The sequence below is a fragment of the Amia ocellicauda genome, chromosome 6, assembly GCF_036373705.1.
Source record: "Amia ocellicauda isolate fAmiCal2 chromosome 6, fAmiCal2.hap1, whole genome shotgun sequence".
Taxonomy (NCBI): domain Eukaryota; kingdom Metazoa; phylum Chordata; class Actinopteri; order Amiiformes; family Amiidae; genus Amia; species Amia ocellicauda.
Genome location: NC_089855.1, coordinates 13,785,722 through 13,809,800, shown reverse-complemented (window position 1 = coordinate 13,809,800; position 24,079 = coordinate 13,785,722). Strand labels below are relative to the sequence as shown.

At 37.5% G+C, this 24,079-nt stretch overlaps 3 protein-coding genes across 4 annotated transcripts; 1 reads left to right on the top strand and 2 right to left on the bottom strand.

Annotated features, from left to right (window-relative positions):
• Nucleotides 1-63: 63 nt before the first annotated feature.
• On the bottom strand, nt 64-10,161 carry LOC136751004 (ribonuclease H2 subunit B). 2 transcript variants are annotated; one of them, XM_066706218.1, is made up of 11 exons: nt 9,993-10,160; nt 9,093-9,164; nt 8,607-8,714; nt 8,253-8,329; nt 7,882-7,996; nt 7,412-7,476; nt 6,917-7,022; nt 4,218-4,299; nt 3,819-3,861; nt 2,998-3,075; nt 2,471-2,625 (listed from the first exon to the last, which is right to left on the bottom strand). In XM_066706218.1, the coding sequence occupies exons 1-11, from the start codon at nt 10,054-10,056 to the stop codon at nt 2,515-2,517; spliced, it is 921 nt and encodes a 306-aa protein (XP_066562315.1). In that variant the 5' UTR covers nt 10,057-10,160; the 3' UTR covers nt 2,471-2,514. The 2 variants fall into 2 exon arrangements, with proteins under 2 accessions (XP_066562316.1, XP_066562315.1); XM_066706219.1 differs by lacking the exons at nt 2,471-2,625; nt 2,998-3,075 and adding an exon at nt 64-992 and having other exon boundaries at nt 9,993-10,161.
• A 1,428-nt stretch (nt 10,162-11,589) lies between these two features.
• LOC136751003 (ribonuclease H2 subunit B-like) lies at nt 11,590-17,552 on the bottom strand. Its single transcript, XM_066706217.1, has 8 exons — nt 17,385-17,552; nt 16,485-16,556; nt 15,999-16,106; nt 15,645-15,721; nt 15,274-15,388; nt 14,804-14,868; nt 14,309-14,414; nt 11,590-11,691 (listed from the first exon to the last, which is right to left on the bottom strand). The coding sequence occupies exons 1-8, from the start codon at nt 17,446-17,448 to the stop codon at nt 11,606-11,608; spliced, it is 693 nt and encodes a 230-aa protein (XP_066562314.1). The 5' UTR covers nt 17,449-17,552; the 3' UTR covers nt 11,590-11,605.
• A 2,542-nt stretch (nt 17,553-20,094) lies between these two features.
• On the top strand, nt 20,095-22,685 carry dleu7 (deleted in lymphocytic leukemia 7). Its single transcript, XM_066707561.1, has 2 exons — nt 20,095-20,485; nt 20,809-22,685. The coding sequence occupies exons 1-2, from the start codon at nt 20,120-20,122 to the stop codon at nt 21,013-21,015; spliced, it is 573 nt and encodes a 190-aa protein (XP_066563658.1). The 5' UTR covers nt 20,095-20,119; the 3' UTR covers nt 21,016-22,685.
• Nucleotides 22,686-24,079: the final 1,394 nt, after the last annotated feature.

Below are 24,079 nucleotides of genomic sequence, written 5' to 3'. Positions count from 1 at the left end.
GTAAAAGGTATTCATCTTCTGAGTCTGAAACACCCTGTATTGAGAGAGCACAGACACACAACACACTTATCAAAAGGTATAATTGTGCTTACATTTGCAGACACAAAGCTTCAAAAGCAGTACATTTGTGCTTACAAAAACATTCAGATCACTATAGACATTCTGCAAAATCAAATAGGGTAAAATGCTTTTATATACGTTTTTGTTATGCGTGTATCTATTTACATTAAAATGCTTTTATGAAATAAAAAATTGTATTGATATTAAGCATGCTCAGCATTGATTGCTGTTTTTGCACTACACTACCACTTTAAACCACCAGGGTCCTCTAAACTCCATTCTTGGAATCACTGGAATTATTAATATTAGTATTTATTTCTGGGCAGATCCACGTTTCATTGGCAACGAATAGTTTATAGAAGCATTACAAAAGTGCAGTCATACAAATCAATACAAAATTCAATTTAAGCATTACAACAGTGCAGTAATATAATCAATACAAAGTACAATTTAAACATTACAAAAATGCAGTCGTAAAATGAATATAAAATAGACAGAAATGACAAGAACATCCCATAGACACAGCTGCTAATACAGAATTAATATAACATTTTGTAGTTTCTGCAGGTACAACATGATAGATCAATTGCACCTGCGGATGACCTTGTGGTTCAGAACTTGACGAAGTGTTAGTTGTCACCAAGTGCTTTGAACCAAGAACCTCCATACAGTCCCCAGGTCTGGATTAAACATGTTCTCAATTGCAGCAAACTCCAAATCATGACTGCTGACCCCTACATGTTCCTGGTTTATTGTGCTAAATAGATTGTTGTCAGCAATTGCATTGTCTAAGCAAATATATATTTTCATTAGCGAATAAGACACCACAGCAAAAAACAGCATATAACAATAATAATATGTAAGATAATGTTGGTTCGTCCGCTTCCCTCCTTTGGCAAGTCTTTCATCTTTCTCCCCCTTTTCTGAACTATCTGAGGAAAAAATAAATACAAAACATATAATAATCACTCGCCCTGTTTGTTAACTAACTTTCCAAATGTAAAGCTTCGAATGCACTGGCGCTTGTTTGAACTTCAGTTTGTTTTTTTCATGCATTTGTCAATGGTGAGATGCACTGGTGGAAGCATGGGTTTGCACGTGTGGAGAAAGTAGTTAGATGCGTGGGTCTGACAGGCCAGACGGATTTGCACACGTTTAACGATCAGGCCATTGTGCTCTTTTGACAGCGTTTGAAGCAAAACGTCAAAGTTTAGCATTTTCAAACCAATACCTTTTTTCCCAGAGGAAGCAATTAAAAATAAAAATAACCTTTTCTTGTAGGCCTATTGAACATAATCGTGCTACAAATTAGGTCAAAAAATACAACTGTACAGCAAAAGGGCAAAAGGCTCAACAAAAAATGGACCCCCTATGATAAGCTTGATCTGATCTTGAATCCATACTATTGAATGCCACATGTCTCCTATTGATACGTTTTTAAGTAGGTGTACTACTGGCTTGGCGGTATTTCTTTGAACAAAGTGTTTGTAATTGAAATGTGAAGTATACCAAAACATGAAGGAAAGGCTATTTCTAAACCCTTAAAGGAATGTTTTTGCACTATTAGTATTAATTGTTATTCAACAGCAGCTCAGCTATAGAGTTTTAATCCTGAGTTTTGGGGTTGTTTGAGAAGGACTACGTTTGCAGACTTGAGGTAAATTTCATTTCCGAAGACCATTATGGAGGTGTCCCACTGTTCAGCTAGAATTAGTTGTGCTGCAATTTAGAGTTGAATGTTGGCATACACCCATTGATAGTAATTTATACCATGTACCTGATTAATTAAAGTAATTACTATCACATTTTTCAGTTTTAGAATTTGATAAAAATGATGTCAGGATAATGGCTTCCGAGTGCTAATTAGAGCAGCAAACGTAGCTGGATATTGAAAGCAGCTTCCGATGTGAGCTACATCATAGAAAGTGCTACTCCTTGAGAACATGGTAATAACCCAAATGAATCACTTTAAATTTATGGATTCTAATGTGTGGACTATAAGGACACATCTAGGCTTAGCTGTTTTACATTCAGCAAACACTATACTGATACTTACTAGTCTACTACTGGCAGATTCAATTACTCTTCCCAGACTTTCCCATTAAGGAACCAAATGTCTAGCAATATTGCCGTGTCTGTCCCTGTTGAGCAGCGGTTTTCAATTAGAGTGAAATTCAGTTGCTAGGCTTGACTCCACATTCCTCAGATGCACTGACTTCTACTTAAAGTAACATCATTGTCCCATTAGTATCAATAAATAAACACACACTTTTTGCATTTGTAATTAAGCTCATATAGCACCTCTAATATTATATGTATGTTTTATGTATATAATTCCTTCATAATATAGGGAAATCACAATATAAATGTGTTATTTAGAAAAGAAAAGAAATACAAAGTGAACACATGCTGACAGAGAAAATACTTTATTGAACATAATATATACACGGAGACTTATTTCTTCTCAGCTTTGACTTTGGGGGAGAAGAACGCAGAAAGGCTTTTCATGCCGGTCTTGTCCACTTTGGCCAGAGTTTTCTGTGCTGCAGTCAGCTTCTTTGCAGGCTATCAATGAAAGAAACAAATATATAAAACAGGGAATCATTTGTAAACAGTCAGTCTTCTCTGCATTCTTCAATTAATCTTGATAAGAAACAACTGCATTACAGCATTACATACTGCTGTATTTTACTTCCATGCTGTATTTCATTATAGACCAGCTATCCTGAAAATCTGTCATTTACACTTCTTCCTTAAATCTCCTTCAAGAATCAACACTTCATATTTGCAGAATAATTTACAGTATGCAGATCAGTGCAGTTCTCAGCTTTGCAATGCAGCTTTTTTTAGATATCCCAGGTGAAGCCCTTATGTAATATATGATTAAATTGCTAAATATAAGATGGCTGTATACAGTTATATTGCACTTGAACTCACTTTTTTGTTGAGGTCCCCACTGTTGAACTTTGTGTAATCCTCTTCCGCTTCCACAGGTTTATCTGATAATTTCCTTTTCTGTAACACGAGAGTCAGGAAGCGCCGCCCGTCAGTAATTAACGGTCATGAATACAAAACTATGATCTAAGCTGGATGCTGTTAGTTGTAAGAACAAATTACTTTGTACTAAAACAAAATGTTAAAGAGGATATGAGATGATTGATGCATGCTCCATAGGTTCAGGCAACAATGTATACTTTTACCCCATTTTTAAAACATGCATGATGTGGTTTAGACATGCAGCTTGCGATACACAAAAAAATATAGCAACCAGTGCTTTTTTAATACATTAGTTTCAACAATGCAGTAATTAAACACAAACATATGATGGTAAGTTAGGGGAAAAAAACATTTAAAAACTATCATTTTAACAGAGGAAATTCCATTAAAATTAATATTTCCTATGCCATATTTAAATATGCATTTAAATATCATGTTTACGAATGTGCTGGCATCATTGCTGTTTTTTTGTGATGAACAATCAGATTGGTATTACAAAAGACATTGATGGAAACTAAGGATAACTATATAAAAGAATGCTCGTCAGTTCTGACTACATAAAACCAAATCTGTAAGATGTGCAGGCAGAGGTTAAATAACATTAAAAATCCAGAGAAACATAAAAAGCTTGCAAAGACCTTGATTCCAACTGTCTGTTAATTACTAACCTAAAACAAAACCGTTTTGTACTTTCAAAGAAAAAGTACACTTTGTCAGAGATGTTGTTTTGCTACAACTAAATAATAATGAAGTGAACATACCTTCATTGGTGGCTCCACACCTGGACTTGTAATCTCGGGCAGCCTTAAAACAGAAATAAAACTGAATAAACTGACAATTGAACCTGATGCTGGTAGGGATACGAAAGTCATGTCTGTTTATATGAAAACACAGAAACACTTTGCAGTCAGTCAGGTTTACAACTGTCGTCCCAATTTTAGAGATTGGCGTTACATTTAAAACATGCCACAGCTGAAGAGAACCCATCACAGTGAGAAGCGGATCAGAGTCGTAAGAGGAACTGTGGATTAGTAACCCAAAGCCCTTGTCTGTGTCCTAGCCTTTCAGCACAGACATTGTCCTGGTTGCAGGTGTAGGGATTAGGGAGGTGGAGTGAGACATGTCTGTCCCCAAGTGTTTTCATGTAGGGATACACTTACTGTAGATCCTTGAGGAGGTCTTTGCTCAGATCTTCAGGAATATACTCCGATATTAAACCATGAGCATATCGCAGGTAATCCTCTGGAGAATAAGCAGACATTAACTGTCACTGGGGAGTATGGCATCACTTTCAAGGGGTAAAACAATAAGCTGAATATGCAAAATGCATACATGGGGGTTATATTTGTATTTTCAATGTGCTGTAGATTAATGCAAGTCTCATATGTGCAAGATATGTTTTAAATATAAACATACATAAAAAATGCTTGCAGTTCCAGTGATTTGAATGTGATTAAAACAGAAGGTGAAGGAAGGGGGCAAACTTGAATCTCAGAGTTATGGTGCACTCTGCTGGCCGAGGTCAGACCTGCAGGCAAACAGTGAGAGCAAGAGAAGGGAACTGAGGAAGAATAAGTCCAACAGTTCAGACAAAGCCTATAAAGAACAAGAGCTCCAATTCCAACAGTACCCACACGCAGAGGGCAAGTCAGACATTTTAGCAATATACAGTGGGGGAAAAAAGTATTTGATCCCCTGCTGATTTTGTACGTTTGCCCACTGACAAAGAAATGATCAGTCTATAATTTTAATGGTAGGTGTATTTTAACAGTGAGAGACAGAATAACAACAAAAAAATCCAGAAAAATTCATTTCAAAAAAGTTATAAATTGATTTGCATGTTAATGAGGGAAATAAGTATTTGACCCCTTCGACTTAGTACTTGGTGGGAAAACCCTTGTTGGCAATCACAGAGGTCACACGTTTCTTGTAGTTGGCCACCAGGTTTGCACACATCTCAGGAGGGATTTTGTCCCACTCCTCTTTGCAGATCCTCTCCAAGTCATTAAGGTTACAAGGCTGACGTTTGGCAATCGAACCTTCAACTCCCTCCACAGATTTTCTATCTGGCTAGGCCACTCCAGGACCTTAATGTGCTTCTTCTTGAGCCACTCCTTTGTTGCCTTGGCTGTGTGTTTTGGGTCATTGTCATGCTGGAATACCCATCCACGACCCATTTTCAATGCCCTGGCTGAGGGAAGGAGGTTCTCACCCAAGATTTGACGGTACATGGCCCCGTCCATCGTCCCTTTGATGCGGTGCAGTTGTCCTGTCCCCTTAGCAGAAAAACACCCCCAAAGCATGTTTCCACCTCCATGTTTGACGGTGGGGATGGTGTTCTTGGGGTCATTCCTCCTCCTCCAAACACGGTGAGTTGAGTTGATGCCAAAGAGCTTGATTTTGGTCTCATCTGACCACAACACTTTCATCCAGTTCTCCTCTGAATCATTCAGATGTTCATTGGCAATCTTCAGACGGGCCTGTACATGTGCTTTCTTGAGCAGGGGGACCTTGCGGGCGCTGCAGGATTTCAGTCCTTCACGGCGTAGTGTGTTACCAATTGTTTTCTTGGTGACTATGGTCCCAGCTGCCTTGAGATCATTAACAAGATCCTCCCGTGTAGTTCTGGGCTGATTCCTCACCGTTCTCATGATCATTGAAACTCCACGAGGTGAGATCTTGCATGGAGCCCCAGACCGAGGGAGACTGACAGTTATTTAGTGTTTCTTCCATTTGTGAATAATCGCACCAACTGTTGTCACCATCTCACCAAGCTGCTTGGCGATGGTCTAGTAGCCCATTCCAGCCTTGTGTAGGTCTACAATCTTGTCCCTGACATCCTTGGACAGCTATTTGGTCTTGGCCATGGTGGAGAGTTTGGAATCTGATTGATTGATTGCTTCTGTGGACAGGTGTCTTTTATACAGGTAACGAGCTGATATTAGAAGCTCCTAATCTGAGCTCGTTACCTGTATAAAAGACACCTGGGAGCCAGAAATCTTGCTGATTGATAGGGGATCAAATACTTATTTCCCTCATTAACATGCAAATCAATTTATAACTTTTTTGAAATGCGTTTTTCTGGATTTTTTTGCTGTTATTCTGTCTCTCACTGTTAAAATACACCTACCATTAAAATTATAGACTGATCATTTCTTTGTCAGTGGGCAGACGTACAAAATCAGCAGGGGATCAAATACTTTTTTCCCCCACTGTCCATCGAAGGCCACTCTCATTCTTCAAATGGTGGTTGCTAATTTAGTTGAGACACAAGAAAAAATATTTTGCATATATTATAGACACTAGTACCATTTTCACAGTGGCTAAGAATACGGCAAGCCTGATTCTTAGGTTAAGAGGAAATGCACCCAATTGCAAGATGCATCTTTTCAGAATGTACTTGTAATTTAGTCATTTATTCTCCTCTAAAATTGCACTTACACAACGTTTTGTCATGCTTCTTGGTTTTGCAACACAGGTACTCGTATTGTTTATTTTGATTTCCCCTATGCCCCCTTTCCCTTAGCTCTTAACTGTGACTTTTGTCTGCACTTATTAGTTTTTACAATCTAGGATGTAAGACTTATATATTGTTTACTGTATATCTCGCTTCCTTTGTATATTTTCACTTGTGTACATTGGAATTTGTACATTGCATTATGCCTTGAACTGCACTATTATTGCTCTTATATTTTGTAAGTCGCCCTGGACAGGGTGTCTATTAAAGAAAGAAAGAAATAATAATAATACATTGTATGGAAGACAATTCCTGGTTCAACTGTTGATTGTGTTAAAGAATTGCATGTTCACATTTAAATATTTTAAACAAAACCAACTGAGAAGCCTTGAAAAATCCAACCTTCTTGTGCATCTGACTGTTGAGTAGTTCTGATAAATGTGGAAGATTTCACTCCTCCACCCACACAAGTTTGACTACTTTTTAGAGCTTTCACTGTCCTGTCCACCTAAAAAGAGTAAGAAGCCATTCTTCAGTGATTACACAGCAGCAGTGGACTTTGGGATATTATATTGATTGTTTACTAGCTACATTGAGTCTGATGGCAGCCACTATAGCTGCCATTGAGCACAAATACCAAGCCACTTATAAGGACACATTTCTAAGTACAACCAATTTTGCAGAAAAATACTTTTTGTTGCATAAATCCGTACACACATTTGAATTCAAAGCATTATTTCTAGTGAAGGGAACGGACAGTTAAAAGCATCTTTGTTGTAATATGCCATTTCAGGTTTCCTAATGAATAACCAAAAATAAAAATTCAGAGCTCAGTTAAATACCTAACTCTACCAAAACATCTTTAATTATCATTAATAAACCATCATAAACATTTACCTTTTTATTTAACCATTTCATTGTCTTCTCCTGGCTGTATCTATGAAACTTCTGGCTTCCCACTTCTGAGAGGAATCAAAGGATGGGCACAATATTTCATATTTCTTTAGCTAACACTAAAATGTTATTTTGCTATTGTTGTATATCACATAGTTACATCTATAGAATGTAAAATTATATTCTGGTTTATATTAGTATTTCTACAGCGATAAAACATTCAGAACACTAGAACCAATTATTTCATTTTAATTTACTTCTGGTATCTATGTTGATCTTCAGCTGAACTGCTAGATGCCCAAATAATCAAGGAACTATAACTCATCTCAAACATCTAAATACACATCATGTAATAACTAAAAAAAACTATATTTAAAACTATATTTCCAAATCACCCCCGCTCCAGAACCTGAGCTGGCAGAAACAGCCTCTCATAACTGCACATAATTTTCCAAGTAACTGATTTCAATTACCTTTCTCCTCTGTGACATGACAAAGGGATTTGAGTATATGTGAGCATTTGAGCAGTCTGCTGCAATTTGGGAAATCTTCATCCACCACGATCTGCTGCACAGGCTGGAATTTGCCCTGAGGAAGATGCACAACATGCACAAATCTGAGCCACAGCACACAAGCTCTCCCTAATTCATACTAGTCATGACACACATATATGACAATCAAAATTAGCAGCGGGACCTTATGTGCAGCTCAAGTTCAGGCCAAAGCTGGCATTTTTTCTTGGTGTATTTACACTTTAAAACTACATAGGATCGTGTTGTATGATTTTCAAAGCATGACAAATGTGATTGATCAGAAATGAAATGCATCTTCCCTCTGAACTTACCTCTTTTGCAGCTTTTAACAGGTAGGGCATCACAAGGTAGAGTGGATCCATTGGTGTGATATACAACAGTCTCCCATCTACAAATGTACGTTTATATTTATATGCATTAGTAAAAGACTTGGGTATTAAAAAGGTATTTCATCCAGATTTGATTTATTTACTACTTTACTAATCACATAGAAATTTCAATCAACAAGACACGTCAGCAAATATGCAAATCACTAGTTTCCTCAAATAGGAGAGTATTATTGAAGGTAGGGAGGCCACAGTATGGCAGGTCAAAGTGTCTCACCTTTGACCTCTGACACACAACACTGAGAAGCACCCAGAACAGACAGAGGACACGGTACTCACCTTGCTGCACTGTTTGACCGATGAACCAAGAGTGATAGTCTTCATTAAAAGCTTTCACCTCATACAGCTGCAGCGGTTCACTCCCAAACATGTACAGAGAACCATCGCCTGACAAGGAAACAAAGTCACTGTCATACCCTCTTTGTGGTTGATATATTAATGTAACTGCTCACCATGTTGCCCTCTGTGGATTAGAAAGTATTTGAAAAAGGGTATAAATATGTAACTCAGTAACTAATGGGTAGAAAATCTGAAGTGGTGTGGCCAGCCTTTAACATTTACAAATGCACTGATTTTAGAACTTGCTAACATCTGTTTCGCTTTCTTGCTTTGGGGTGTTTTCTGTTTTGAAGCTGACATGTGTATTGATCTTAAAAGCTACCTTTTGCATCCCTGTCTATTAGTGTACAAGTGTAATCTGGAGTCAGACAGAGATTATGAACTGAAATAACAGTCACACCTCTGAGAGACGGGCTGCCGGTTTACCTGTTGTTGGATTCCGCAGTCTGACAAAGACAGGATCGCTGCTTTTCTTCGCTGTTGAATCGAGTACCGAATCTGTAAGCAGAATAAAGTCATTTAACTTAAACTAATAGGCAACGTTGCACTGTTTCAGTAAAAGCCTGATCTAGCTGACCTAACTCACATATTGACAAGAGCACACCTAATCTTTAGTATGTCATACAAATTAGGCATCAAATGAACAAAACCAAATTACCATTATCTGAGCTACCTGTATGAAGTCGTATCATTCGTGTTTTAATTCACCATTAGCATAGAGATGTACACTATGTAGTTTTTCATACAGTATTTAAACAAATTGGCCCTTGACTGAATTCTACTGAAATCCTGCATTTAAAAATTCATGGTACCTTCATGACCGGTATTCCTCTGATATTATACACATGAAGAAAAAAAAACAATTGGATAATTCATTAAATTAAATTGTTATTTTGCAAACATATACAATCAGCATATGCCTTGTGTATTAAGCTCAATCGCGCAGATGTCCTCGGTTCTGCGTGTGCCTGCGTTGCTCCACCAATGGGATCGCTGGGATTCTGCAAATCTGCGGAAATCTGCGCTACAAGAACGCCACCAATACGGATGACTCTTGCGCATGCGCACATTCTCGAAAGACACACCAGCAGACGCAATAACACGCCAAGAAGTGTTAAATGTCTCCAATACACCCTGTTTACAAATCAAAAAATAATACTAATAATAATATGCTTGAAATACATACTTAACTATTTCCGTGATACAGCCAGTACACCTTTTATTTTAAGCTACACCGACGCAAATACGCTTTGTGTATGATGAATGTTTATCATATGTAGTAACAACTTTGCTAGGGCGTATTATTGCATACCGTGTGCGTCTTACCTGCAGCAATAACAACCCACTGATCTGCCTGTGCATTTGTACGACGCTTTCTTCTTGTCGTCATTTTTGACAGATGAAGGAAACGTTATTGGGGGAAAAAACTAAAGGCTGCACAACGTGTTGCAAATGTATTCCTCCTCTATGAAACTTCACCACAAGACAAAAAAATGGCGGTAAAATATGTTCTACATTACACAGGGGTCCATATTTGCAGTGGTTTTGTTTATCGTTCGTTATGAATCAATAAACACATATTCAACGTTTTGAAAAGGATACTAAAGGGGCTCACTTGACTACCTGTGTGCTATGTGTGTGTATACTATTTCATATAAAAATATTTAAGATTGCCCTGCTTATTCTATCCCCTTAAAAGTTGGTATGTCCCACTGACGTCATTTTAAAGGGGCCGTCATCATACAGATCATGTCAATCTGCTAAAAGGGATGTAGGTACAAGCGCAGTGCACAGAGATCACAGTATGACTTATTTCCTTTTTCTTCGTGGGGCGGTGCAGAAATATTAAAACATGTTTATTACCATGTGATATCAGGATGTTTTTAAAATAACAATGCCATTAAAACAATTATACTACTTGTGTTTAGTCGTAGTACTTTTTAGCAGGCCTTCCTTAGTAAACCCTAATTGATTCATGTTTTTTAGTAAAACAGCAAAAAGTTTCCTTGTTTTTTTAATCCATTCAAATCTATATTTATGCGTATGTATTTGCATTGACATCTCAATGAAAGCAAATGTCCTAAGGTGCCAGAAGTTTTCTTCTTAATATTTATGAACACCAGAACAACATTATTAAGGGAAAGTTTATTATACAGATATCTAGAAATACTTGTTAAAAAATAAACTACATTGCAATAGACAAATATGGATTCCTCAGACAAAGGTGGTCGTGTCATCATAAAGTAATGTCAGGGCTGAAAAAATAAACCATTGAATTCCCTGCAGCTCGCATTTTTGTTATCCTAATAATAAGCATAATAAAAGAGATCAGTTTCATACTGAATAACAAACATTTATAGCCAAATATATGACTTCCAAAAAGAAGATAAGTATTATCAAGGCTTGCCTATGAATTGCACACAAGGGAGCATTGTTAACTTATGACAAGGAATCCGTTATGAACAAGTGTATTTCAAATACAATAAACTACAATTCTGCAGAGTAAAATTATAGGTTTCCTATAATAAATTAAGAGGTATTAATTACAAGTTTAAATTGGGCCAATATATGAAACTGAGAGATTACTGTATATTACACAGATTAACTGAATAAACTGACAATTGAACCTGATGCTGGTAGGGATACGAAAGTCATGTCTGTTTATATGAAAACACAGAAACACTTTGCAGTCAGTCAGGTTTACAACTGTCGTCCCAATTTTAGAGATTGGCGTTACATTTAAAACATGCCACAGCTGAAGAGAACCCATCACAGTGAGAAGCGGATCAGAGTCGTAAGAGGAACTGTGGATTAGTAACCCAAAGCCCTTGTCTGTGTCCTAGCCTTTCAGCACAGACATTGTCCTGGTTGCAGGTGTAGGGATTAGGGAGGTGGAGTGAGACATGTCTGTCCCCAAGTGTTTTCATGTAGGGATACACTTACTGTAGATCCTTGAGGAGGTCTTTGCTCAGATCTTCAGGAATATACTCCGATATTAAACCATGAGCATATCGCAGGTAATCCTCTGGAGAATAAGCAGACATTAACTGTCACTGGGGAGTATGGCATCACTTTCAAGGGGTAAAACAATAAGCTGAATATGCAAAATGCATACATGGGGGTTATATTTGTATTTTCAATGTGCTGTAGATTAATGCAAGTCTCATATGTGCAAGATATGTTTTAAATATAAACATACATAAAAAATGCTTGCAGTTCCAGTGATTTGAATGTGATTAAAACAGAAGGTGAAGGAAGGGGGCAAACTTGAATCTCAGAGTTATGGTGCACTCTGCTGGCCGAGGTCAGACCTGCAGGCAAACAGTGAGAGCAAGAGAAGGGAACTGAGGAAGAATAAGTCCAACAGTTCAGACAAAGCCTATAAAGAACAAGAGCTCCAATTCCAACAGTACCCACACGCAGAGGGCAAGTCAGACATTTTAGCAATATACAGTGGGGGAAAAAAGTATTTGATCCCCTGCTGATTTTGTACGTTTGCCCACTGACAAAGAAATGATCAGTCTATAATTTTAATGGTAGGTGTATTTTAACAGTGAGAGACAGAATAACAACAAAAAAATCCAGAAAAATTCATTTCAAAAAAGTTATAAATTGATTTGCATGTTAATGAGGGAAATAAGTATTTGACCCCTTCGACTTAGTACTTGGTGGGAAAACCCTTGTTGGCAATCACAGAGGTCACACGTTTCTTGTAGTTGGCCACCAGGTTTGCACACATCTCAGGAGGGATTTTGTCCCACTCCTCTTTGCAGATCCTCTCCAAGTCATTAAGGTTACAAGGCTGACGTTTGGCAATCGAACCTTCAACTCCCTCCACAGATTTTCTATCTGGCTAGGCCACTCCAGGACCTTAATGTGCTTCTTCTTGAGCCACTCCTTTGTTGCCTTGGCTGTGTGTTTTGGGTCATTGTCATGCTGGAATACCCATCCACGACCCATTTTCAATGCCCTGGCTGAGGGAAGGAGGTTCTCACCCAAGATTTGACGGTACATGGCCCCGTCCATCGTCCCTTTGATGCGGTGCAGTTGTCCTGTCCCCTTAGCAGAAAAACACCCCCAAAGCATGTTTCCACCTCCATGTTTGACGGTGGGGATGGTGTTCTTGGGGTCATTCCTCCTCCTCCAAACACGGTGAGTTGAGTTGATGCCAAAGAGCTTGATTTTGGTCTCATCTGACCACAACACTTTCATCCAGTTCTCCTCTGAATCATTCAGATGTTCATTGGCAATCTTCAGACGGGCCTGTACATGTGCTTTCTTGAGCAGGGGGACCTTGCGGGCGCTGCAGGATTTCAGTCCTTCACGGCGTAGTGTGTTACCAATTGTTTTCTTGGTGACTATGGTCCCAGCTGCCTTGAGATCATTAACAAGATCCTCCCGTGTAGTTCTGGGCTGATTCCTCACCGTTCTCATGATCATTGAAACTCCACGAGGTGAGATCTTGCATGGAGCCCCAGACCGAGGGAGACTGACAGTTATTTAGTGTTTCTTCCATTTGTGAATAATCGCACCAACTGTTGTCACCATCTCACCAAGCTGCTTGGCGATGGTCTAGTAGCCCATTCCAGCCTTGTGTAGGTCTACAATCTTGTCCCTGACATCCTTGGACAGCTATTTGGTCTTGGCCATGGTGGAGAGTTTGGAATCTGATTGATTGATTGCTTCTGTGGACAGGTGTCTTTTATACAGGTAACGAGCTGATATTAGAAGCTCCTAATCTGAGCTCGTTACCTGTATAAAAGACACCTGGGAGCCAGAAATCTTGCTGATTGATAGGGGATCAAATACTTATTTCCCTCATTAACATGCAAATCAATTTATAACTTTTTTGAAATGCGTTTTTCTGGATTTTTTTGCTGTTATTCTGTCTCTCACTGTTAAAATACACCTACCATTAAAATTATAGACTGATCATTTCTTTGTCAGTGGGCAGACGTACAAAATCAGCAGGGGATCAAATACTTTTTTCCCCCACTGTCCATCGAAGGCCACTCTCATTCTTCAAATGGTGGTTGCTAATTTAGTTGAGACACAAGAAAAAATATTTTGCATATATTATAGACACTAGTACCATTTTCACAGTGGCTAAGAATACGGCAAGCCTGATTCTTAGGTTAAGAGGAAATGCACCCAATTGCAAGATGCATCTTTTCAGAATGTACTTGTAATTTAGTCATTTATTCTCCTCTAAAATTGCACTTACACAACGTTTTGTCATGCTTCTTGGTTTTGCAACACAGGTACTCGTATTGTTTATTTTGATTTCCCCTATGCCCCCTTTCCCTTAGCTCTTAACTGTGACTTTTGTCTGCACTTATTAGTTTTTACAATCTAGGATGTAAGACTTATATATTGTTTACTGTATATCTCGCTTCCTTTGTATATTTTCACTTGTGTACATTGGAATTTGTACATTGCATTATGCCTTGAACTGCACTATTATTGCTCTTATATTTTGTAAGTCGCCCTGGACAGGGTGTCTATTAAAGAAAGAAAGAAATAATAATAATACATTGTATGGAAGACAATTCCTGGTTCAACTGTTGATTGTGTTAAAGAATTGCATGTTCACATTTAAATATTTTAAACAAAACCAACTGAGAAGCCTTGAAAAATCCAACCTTCTTGTGCATCTGACTGTTGAGTAGTTCTGATAAATGTGGAAGATTTCACTCCTCCACCCACACAAGTTTGACTACTTTTTAGAGCTTTCACTGTCCTGTCCACCTAAAAAGAGTAAGAAGCCATTCTTCAGTGATTACACAGCAGCAGTGGACTTTGGGATATTATATTGATTGTTTACTAGCTACATTGAGTCTGATGGCAGCCACTATAGCTGCCATTGAGCACAAATACCAAGCCACTTATAAGGACACATTTCTAAGTACAACCAATTTTGCAGAAAAATACTTTTTGTTGCATAAATCCGTACACACATTTGAATTCAAAGCATTATTTCTAGTGAAGGGAACGGACAGTTAAAAGCATCTTTGTTGTAATATGCCATTTCAGGTTTCCTAATGAATAACCAAAAATAAAAATTCAGAGCTCAGTTAAATACCTAACTCTACCAAAACATCTTTAATTATCATTAATAAACCATCATAAACATTTACCTTTTTATTTAACCATTTCATTGTCTTCTCCTGGCTGTATCTATGAAACTTCTGGCTTCCCACTTCTGAGAGGAATCAAAGGATGGGCACAATATTTCATATTTCTTTAGCTAACACTAAAATGTTATTTTGCTATTGTTGTATATCACATAGTTACATCTATAGAATGTAAAATTATATTCTGGTTTATATTAGTATTTCTACAGCGATAAAACATTCAGAACACTAGAACCAATTATTTCATTTTAATTTACTTCTGGTATCTATGTTGATCTTCAGCTGAACTGCTAGATGCCCAAATAATCAAGGAACTATAACTCATCTCAAACATCTAAATACACATCATGTAATAACTAAAAAAAACTATATTTAAAACTATATTTCCAAATCACCCCCGCTCCAGAACCTGAGCTGGCAGAAACAGCCTCTCATAACTGCACATAATTTTCCAAGTAACTGATTTCAATTACCTTTCTCCTCTGTGACATGACAAAGGGATTTGAGTATATGTGAGCATTTGAGCAGTCTGCTGCAATTTGGGAAATCTTCATCCACCACGATCTGCTGCACAGGCTGGAATTTGCCCTGAGGAAGATGCACAACATGCACAAATCTGAGCCACAGCACACAAGCTCTCCCTAATTCATACTAGTCATGACACACATATATGACAATCAAAATTAGCAGCGGGACCTTATGTGCAGCTCAAGTTCAGGCCAAAGCTGGCATTTTTTCTTGGTGTATTTACACTTTAAAACTACATAGGATCGTGTTGTATGATTTTCAAAGCATGACAAATGTGATTGATCAGAAATGAAATGCATCTTCCCTCTGAACTTACCTCTTTTGCAGCTTTTAACAGGTAGGGCATCACAAGGTAGAGTGGATCCATTGGTGTGATATACAACAGTCTCCCATCTACAAATGTACGTTTATATTTATATGCATTAGTAAAAGACTTGGGTATTAAAAAGGTATTTCATCCAGATTTGATTTATTTACTACTTTACTAATCACATAGAAATTTCAATCAACAAGACACGTCAGCAAATATGCAAATCACTAGTTTCCTCAAATAGGAGAGTATTATTGAAGGTAGGGAGGCCACAGTATGGCAGGTCAAAGTGTCTCACCTTTGACCTCTGACACACAACACTGAGAAGCACCCAGAACAGACAGAGGACACGGTACTCACCTTGCTGCACTGTTTGACCGATGAACCAAGAGTGATAGTCTTCATTAAAAGCTTTCACCTCATACAGCTGCAGCGGTTCACTCCCAAACATGTACAGAGAACCATCGCCTGACAAGGAAACAAAGTCACTGTCATACCCTCTTTGTGGTTGATATATTAATGTAACTGCTCACCATGTTGCCCTCTGTGGATTAGAAAGTATTTGAAAAAGGGTATAAATATGTAACTCAGTAACTAATGGGTAGAAAATCTGAAGTGGTGTGGCCAGCCTTTAACATTTACAAATGCACTGATTTTAGAACTTGCTAACATCTGTTTCGCTTTCTTGCTTTGGGGTGTTTTCTGTTTTGAAGCTGACATGTGTATTGATCTTAAAAGCTACCTTTTGCATCCCTGTCTATTAGTGTACAAGTGTAATCTGGAGTCAGACAGAGATTATGAACTGAAATAACAGTCACACCTCTGAGAGACGGGCTGCCGGTTTACCTGTTGTTGGATTCCGCAGTCTGACAAAGACAGGATCGCTGCTTTTCTTCGCTGTTGAATCGAGTACCGAATCTGTAAGCAGAATAAAGTCATTTAACTTAAACTAATAGGCAACGTTGCACTGTTTCAGTAAAAGCCTGATCTAGCTGACCTAACTCACATATTGACAAGAGCACACCTAATCTTTAGTATGTCATACAAATTAGGCATCAAATGAACAAAACCAAATTACCATTATCTGAGCTACCTGTATGAAGTCGTATCATTCGTGTTTTAATTCACCATTAGCATAGAGATGTACACTATGTAGTTTTTCATACAGTATTTAAACAAATTGGCCCTTGACTGAATTCTACTGAAATCCTGCATTTAAAAATTCATGGTACCTTCATGACCGGTATTCCTCTGATATTATACACATGAAGAAAAAAAAACAATTGGATAATTCATTAAATTAAATTGTTATTTTGCAAACATATACAATCAGCATATGCCTTGTGTATTAAGCTCAATCGCGCAGATGTCCTCGGTTCTGCGTGTGCCTGCGTTGCTCCACCAATGGGATCGCTGGGATTCTGCAAATCTGCGGAAATCTGCGCTACAAGAACGCCACCAATACGGATGACTCTTGCGCATGCGCACATTCTCGAAAGACACACCAGCAGACGCAATAACACGCCAAGAAGTGTTAAATGTCTCCAATACACCCTGTTTACAAATCAAAAAATAATACTAATAATAATATGCTTGAAATACATACTTAACTATTTCCGTGATACAGCCAGTACACCTTTTATTTTAAGCTACACCGACGCAAATACGCTTTGTGTATGATGAATGTTTATCATATGTAGTAACAACTTTGCTAGGGCGTATTATTGCATACCGTGTGCGTCTTACCTGCAGCAATAACAACCCACTGATCTGCCTGTGCATTTGTACGACGCTTTCTTCTTGTCGTCATTTTTGACAGATGAAGGAAACGTTATTGGGGGAAAAAACTAAAGGCTGCACAACGTGTTGCAAATGTATTCCTCCTCTATGAAACTTCACCACAAGACAAAAAAATGGCGGTAAAATATGTTCTACATTACACAGGGGTCCATATTTGCAGTGGTTTTGTTTATCGTTCGTTATGAATCAATAAACACATATTCAACGTTTTGAAAAGGATACTAAAGGGGCTCACTTGACTACCTGTGTGCTATGTGTGTGTATACTATTTCATATAAAAATATTTAAGATTGCCCTGCTTATTCTATCCCCTTAAAAGTTGGTATGTCCCACTGACGTCATTTTAAAGGGGCCGTCATCATACAGATCATGTCAATCTGCTAAAAGGGATGTAGGTACAAGCGCAGTGCACAGAGATCACAGTATGACTTATTTCCTTTTTCTTCGTGGGGCGGTGCAGAAATATTAAAACATGTTTATTACCATGTGATATCAGGATGTTTTTAAAATAACAATGCCATTAAAACAATTATACTACTTGTGTTTAGTCGTAGTACTTTTTAGCAGGCCTTCCTTAGTAAACCCTAATTGATTCATGTTTTTTAGTAAAACAGCAAAAAGTTTCCTTGTTTTTTTAATCCATTCAAATCTATATTTATGCGTATGTATTTGCATTGACATCTCAATGAAAGCAAATGTCCTAAGGTGCCAGAAGTTTTCTTCTTAATATTTATGAACACCAGAACAACATTATTAAGGGAAAGTTTATTATACAGATATCTAGAAATACTTGTTAAAAAATAAACTACATTGCAATAGACAAATATGGATTCCTCAGACAAAGGTGGTCGTGTCATCATAAAGTAATGTCAGGGCTGAAAAAATAAACCATTGAATTCCCTGCAGCTCGCATTTTTGTTATCCTAATAATAAGCATAATAAAAGAGATCAGTTTCATACTGAATAACAAACATTTATAGCCAAATATATGACTTCCAAAAAGAAGATAAGTATTATCAAGGCTTGCCTATGAATTGCACACAAGGGAGCATTGTTAACTTATGACAAGGAATCCGTTATGAACAAGTGTATTTCAAATACAATAAACTACAATTCTGCAGAGTAAAATTATAGGTTTCCTATAATAAATTAAGAGGTATTAATTACAAGTTTAAATTGGGCCAATATATGAAACTGAGAGATTACTGTATATTACACAGATAAGCAGTTTCAGCAAGTTCATTCCACATACTTCATTGATGATTTTAGAGCTGGTTGTGAATTAAAATGTTCAGTTACACAGCACTGTGAAATTCAGCAAGGTCTCTTAACCCAGACCCATGTCATATGGTTGTTTACGGTCTAAATATAGTGTAAATCTACTTAAGGCCTGGTTTTGTTGTGCCTTTAATAACTAAATATCAACTTTGGCATGTGAGATTATATTTATGTTGGCGCACAACAGATGTTAAGTCATATGTCATTATAATATCAGTTTTGCATTTCAATAATAAGAGCTTCCTTGGCAAGGAAAATAAAATCTGCAACTTTCTTTACATGCTTATTTAAGTTGAGAAAGTTTATAATTTCTACAAACTCGGTTTATGAAAATGACCTTTATTTATATAGGGAAATCAAAACTGAGACCTAGGACTGTTTTATACTTGAGCCCTTTAACAATTTTAATTTTAACAATAAAACACATGAAATACACAGATATAGGACACACACATTAAGAAAAGCAATCACAGTTAACAATAAAAAGGTAATTTACCAATCTCACCATAACACATTTTCTGATGTGAATCAATTTTCATTGGATGGATTAAAATATTAAACGTGTTCAAATATCAAGGAAATTACATTCAGGACAGGAAGTATGGAACTTATTTGAAATATTATGAATAATAAATTAGGAAGATTTGATTGGACATATAGCCTATGATGGAGCACATAACACATCAGAAAGTAAATTACAAAGGTCAGATGCATTTTCACTTATGACATTTTTTTTGTAAATGCAAATATATCAATATATTTGGATATTGGATGTTGATTTGGAAAACAATATACGTATTGCATGATTCAAACCGACACACATTGGTACAGTATTTATATATAGTTTCAATTAGAAAAGCACTAATAAACCCTTTTTCACAATACTTCAGTGGTAGCTTATCTTCAAGGGCTGTTAAAAACATTTGCATTATCCCAGCCACAGTAGTTGAAAGTTGGCACACAAAATGCTCCAACTCCTTCTCCAGAAACACTCGGTGGAATAGTATAGTAACAAATTTGACTGACTAATGTAGTTAAAAACCACAAAGAAAGCGGTATAATACAGGTGTCACTTGCGTTCTGGATAAACATTATCTATGTTGTATTTTCATATCACTTTATCAATGTAATTCTACATAGACAAGGTAATTCAAAACAAGCTAGACTCAATTTTCTTTCAAAGAAAACCTCTTTCTTGTTAAACGAACCCCGATGCAAATGCGCAAATTGAAAGTTATTGCTGTTGCCTTGGCGCATTAGAAATGTTTGCCATTCAAGTTTTAATCTGGTTAGGAGGCGCTCTTTCACGCCTGCTGTGCTAATAGTGAGCGGTTCAGTAAGTGGTGAGGGGTTCTTTGTTTTGCTCATTTGGGTTTTTTTCCAGCAAGCTTCGGGGTGTTCAAATGTGCTCGTCTGTTCTGTTTAACGTGTCCATTGCGCATCAGATTGAAGCGTTGGCGTTGCTCAAGCAGGTGCCTTTACAGGAAAGGCTGAAGACTGATTGCCAGGGTGGTTTGGAAAGGCAAGCAGACGTCCGGAATATGTTTATTTCTAAGCAGGACTGTCCTGTAAAGGAAAGGCGTGCTTTCAGTGGGGGTTTGGGCTTTGTTTCTGGGCTGGACAGCAGAAAGAAAGTGCGCACACTGGCACAGAAAGCTCGGGAGGGTACTTTCACAAGGTTACATGAGATACTTTCCCAGCTCATCTCAGTGGAGCAGGACATGTGTGGCTTTGTCTCTCGGGAGGATGGCATGATATTGCACCCCAAGGTAAGAGTCTCTCTATGCACACAATTCAATATAAAGATCTAGTTCATACATTGTTGCATGTTTTGTTGATTTTTGCATGAATAAAACTGGATTTTTTTAACTCCTAGATCAACGCATGGTTTTGTGTAAATAGAGATCACGAGAGGTATAGTTTTATAGTCCCACTTATTTATATTTTACTGAAGATTGTTTAATGTATGTTTAATCTGCAGTACCAGGTTTGCTTTGCCACTGCATGTTTCAATACTATGCCAAGCTTAGTGTCTCTCTCTCTCTCTCTCTCTCTCTCTCTCTCTCTCTCTCTCTCTCTCTCTCTCTCTCAGGACAGTATTGAGTTGCGAAACATCTGCCGGCGCATGGCTACCAGCCCTGAGGGATGCCACTCAGATATGGCCTTAAAGGAGCTCAGAGACTGTTTGAAAGCCATTGTTGATAGCCTGCTTCTGTCTCTGAGAATCTGCAAGTCTCTGTTACATACACAGGCAAGAGGGAAACTGACAGGCATATGTGGGTCTTTTCCTGACCTTTAAGACATCCATAGCCTGGCAGTATGTCAGCATGCCATTTAGTTTTGTAACTTCAAGATAGGCATTTTCACTACACCATTATACAATGTAACTTTCCCTCCAGACTTGAAAAACCTGATCCTGAACTTTCAGTTAAAAAGCCCGAATCAGCAGTTATGTTCAAATTGGGGGGTGGAGGGTAAGTAATCCTTCTATTGACTTACACATTTGAATATATTTTATTGGGTGTTGGTAATGCTGTGTTACATAATGCATAATGCACTCTTCATTTATACACCCCCCGACCCCCACCACCCCTTGTTGAATCGTTAATCTGCAGTTTTCAAACTATAGTCTTCTGTTATGTTGTGGTTATCCCAAGTATACATAAATAACTGAGTTCCTTGTTCCTATCTGTGATAAACACCAAAGTGTTTAGTAATTTAAGTGTTGTTACAAGTAAAAACTGTTTTTTTATTATTATTATTATTATTTTGCACCAGCAATGTTTCCAAAGTTCCAAATTTTAAACTAAATTTCCATGATTTTTTTAATTATGTCTTTATTTATGTAGCACTCCATTGTGAAATCTACAGGGTAAGAAAGTGCCTCCCTTGAGTTGTTAGTTTGAAAAAGGTGTTATGCAAGGAGAATATCACTGGGGGGCACCCAAGAGTTAAATATAATTTAATCCAGAAATGTTTAGCGAAAAGTAAACTTTGGTGAGAGGAAGTTTGAACAAAGGAAATGGGTCTGAAATAATTATGTTTATTCCATGTATCTTATATTCCTTCAGTGGTTTAAAGTGAATTATCTTTCTTGTGGTTCTTCAGTTTTTTTAACAAACTTTACATTCATTAAATTGTCCATGGAGCAGGATATATATGTACTTTTGTATTGTGAATATGTACTGTTCCCCAGGGGATATATTTTTAAATCTATCATAACCGTTTATCCAGATATGACTTGGATAGATACTTGTTAGTTAATTTGACATAATACTTTAGGTCATGGTGCTCTGCCTTCCTTGGAACTTTTTTGTCTTTGGATTCATTGGGCTAATAAATGCTAAACCTACAGAACAGTTAACTTGAATCTGACCTTTTAGGAAATTTGCTAAAACGTTACACCAAAAATTAAATTAGATGATGGTGATCTGCTTTATTAATATTCTTTGTGATTCTGCAATGTATGAGAAGTCAAATGTAATGATATAATGTCCCATAAGATATTTTGTCTGTCCCATCCACTACTGTCTTGTTCTTATTTAGCTAGTATTTACTAGTATGTTGAAGGAGCTATGATTTAAAAGCCGTTTAATTAGTCTTTGGGGCTATTTCCATATCACATATGATATCTGTTTTATTGTTCATTAAGTCAGTTTTCATTCAACCATTATGAGATTTAGGATGCATAATGTTTTGCATTTTCTTGTAAAAACATTCCTAAGTTCCTTAAAGGCTGGTTTTATGTAGTGTAATGAATGGAGGGTGAATACTCAGGGTACTCAGTCATAACAAGTGTTATTTTTTGTTTTGTTTTTGTGCAAATGTACAATGTCTGTTGTATTTTTTTGAGTCAGATAAAAATATATTTGTTTTCTAAAGGGTTAAACAATATTGTACTGTAGATTCAACTTTTTTTCTTTAAAAGGTTCCTATGAGTTCCTAAGATGCCCACTAGAGGTCACTTGAGCCTTGTAAATACGCATTAATTTAAAGATTTCTGTATATAAGAACATAAGAAAGTTTACAAACGAGAGGAGGCCATTCAACCCATCGTGCTTGTATGGTGTCCATTAATAACTAAGTGATCCAAGGATCCTATCCAGTCTATTTTTAAATGTTCCCAAATTTTCAGATTCAACCACATAGCTGAGGTGTTTGTTCCAGATTGTGACGACTCTGTGTGAAGAAGTGTCTCCTGTTTTCTGTCTTGAATGCCTTGAAGCCCAATTTCCATTTGTGTCCCCGGGTGCGTGTGTCCCTGCTGATCTGGAAAAGCTCCTCTGGTTTGATGTGGTCGATGCCTTTCATGATTTTGAAGACTTGTATCAAGTCCCCACGTAGTCTCCTCTGTTCCAGGGTGAAAAGGTTCAGTTCCTCAGTCTCTCAGTAGGACTTTCCCTTCAGACCTGGAATAAGTCTGGTTGCTCTCCTCTGAACTGCCTCTAGAGCAGCGATATCTTTCTTGAAGTGTGGAGCCCAGAACTGTACACAGTATCCAGATGAGCTCTAACTAGTGCATTGTACAGTCTGAACATCACTGCCCTTGTTCTCAATTCTACACTTTTGACAATATACCCTAACATTGTGTTTGCCTATTTATTGCTTCCCCACATTGTTTGGATGGAGAAAGTGAGGAGTCCACATAGACTCCTAGGTCTTTCTCATTCATTACTTCATCTAGTCCTATTCCTCCCATAGTGTAATTATAGTGGACATTTTTATTGCCTGCATGTAATACCTTGAACATTGAATTTCATCCGCCAGGTGTCGACCCACAACTGAATGTTATCTAAGTCCCTCTGAATAGCCTGTGCTGCCGAGATTGTATCTGCTGAGCCACCTATTTTAGTATCATCTGCAAGTTTGCTAACTATCCCAGAGTCCAGATCATTAATATAGATTAGAAAAAGCACAGGCCCTAGTACTGATCCCTGTGGAACTCCACTAGCAACCTCACTCCAGTTAGAGGCAACTCCTGGATACCCTCTGTTTCCTAGACATCAACCAGTTCATAATCCATCTACTTCATTACCCTGAATACCAATTTGAGGATCAGTCTTTGGTGTGGAACCTTACCAAAAGCTTTCTGAAAATCTAAGTATATCATATCATATGCTTTCACGCACAGACCAATATAGTACACATGCAAACCAATATAGTATGCATGCAAAGTTGTGAACCAATATAGTATGCACACAATTCAATGTATTATGGCCTGTTTGGCCCCCCATACTACTTCTAAGCTTTTCCGTGAAGCTTTTCAAACTTTGCAATTTTTTTTTTTCCATGTACACTATATGTAACTTAAACTGATTTAATCTCAAATTATTTTAAACTTTACCTAGAACATAACAAAAAAC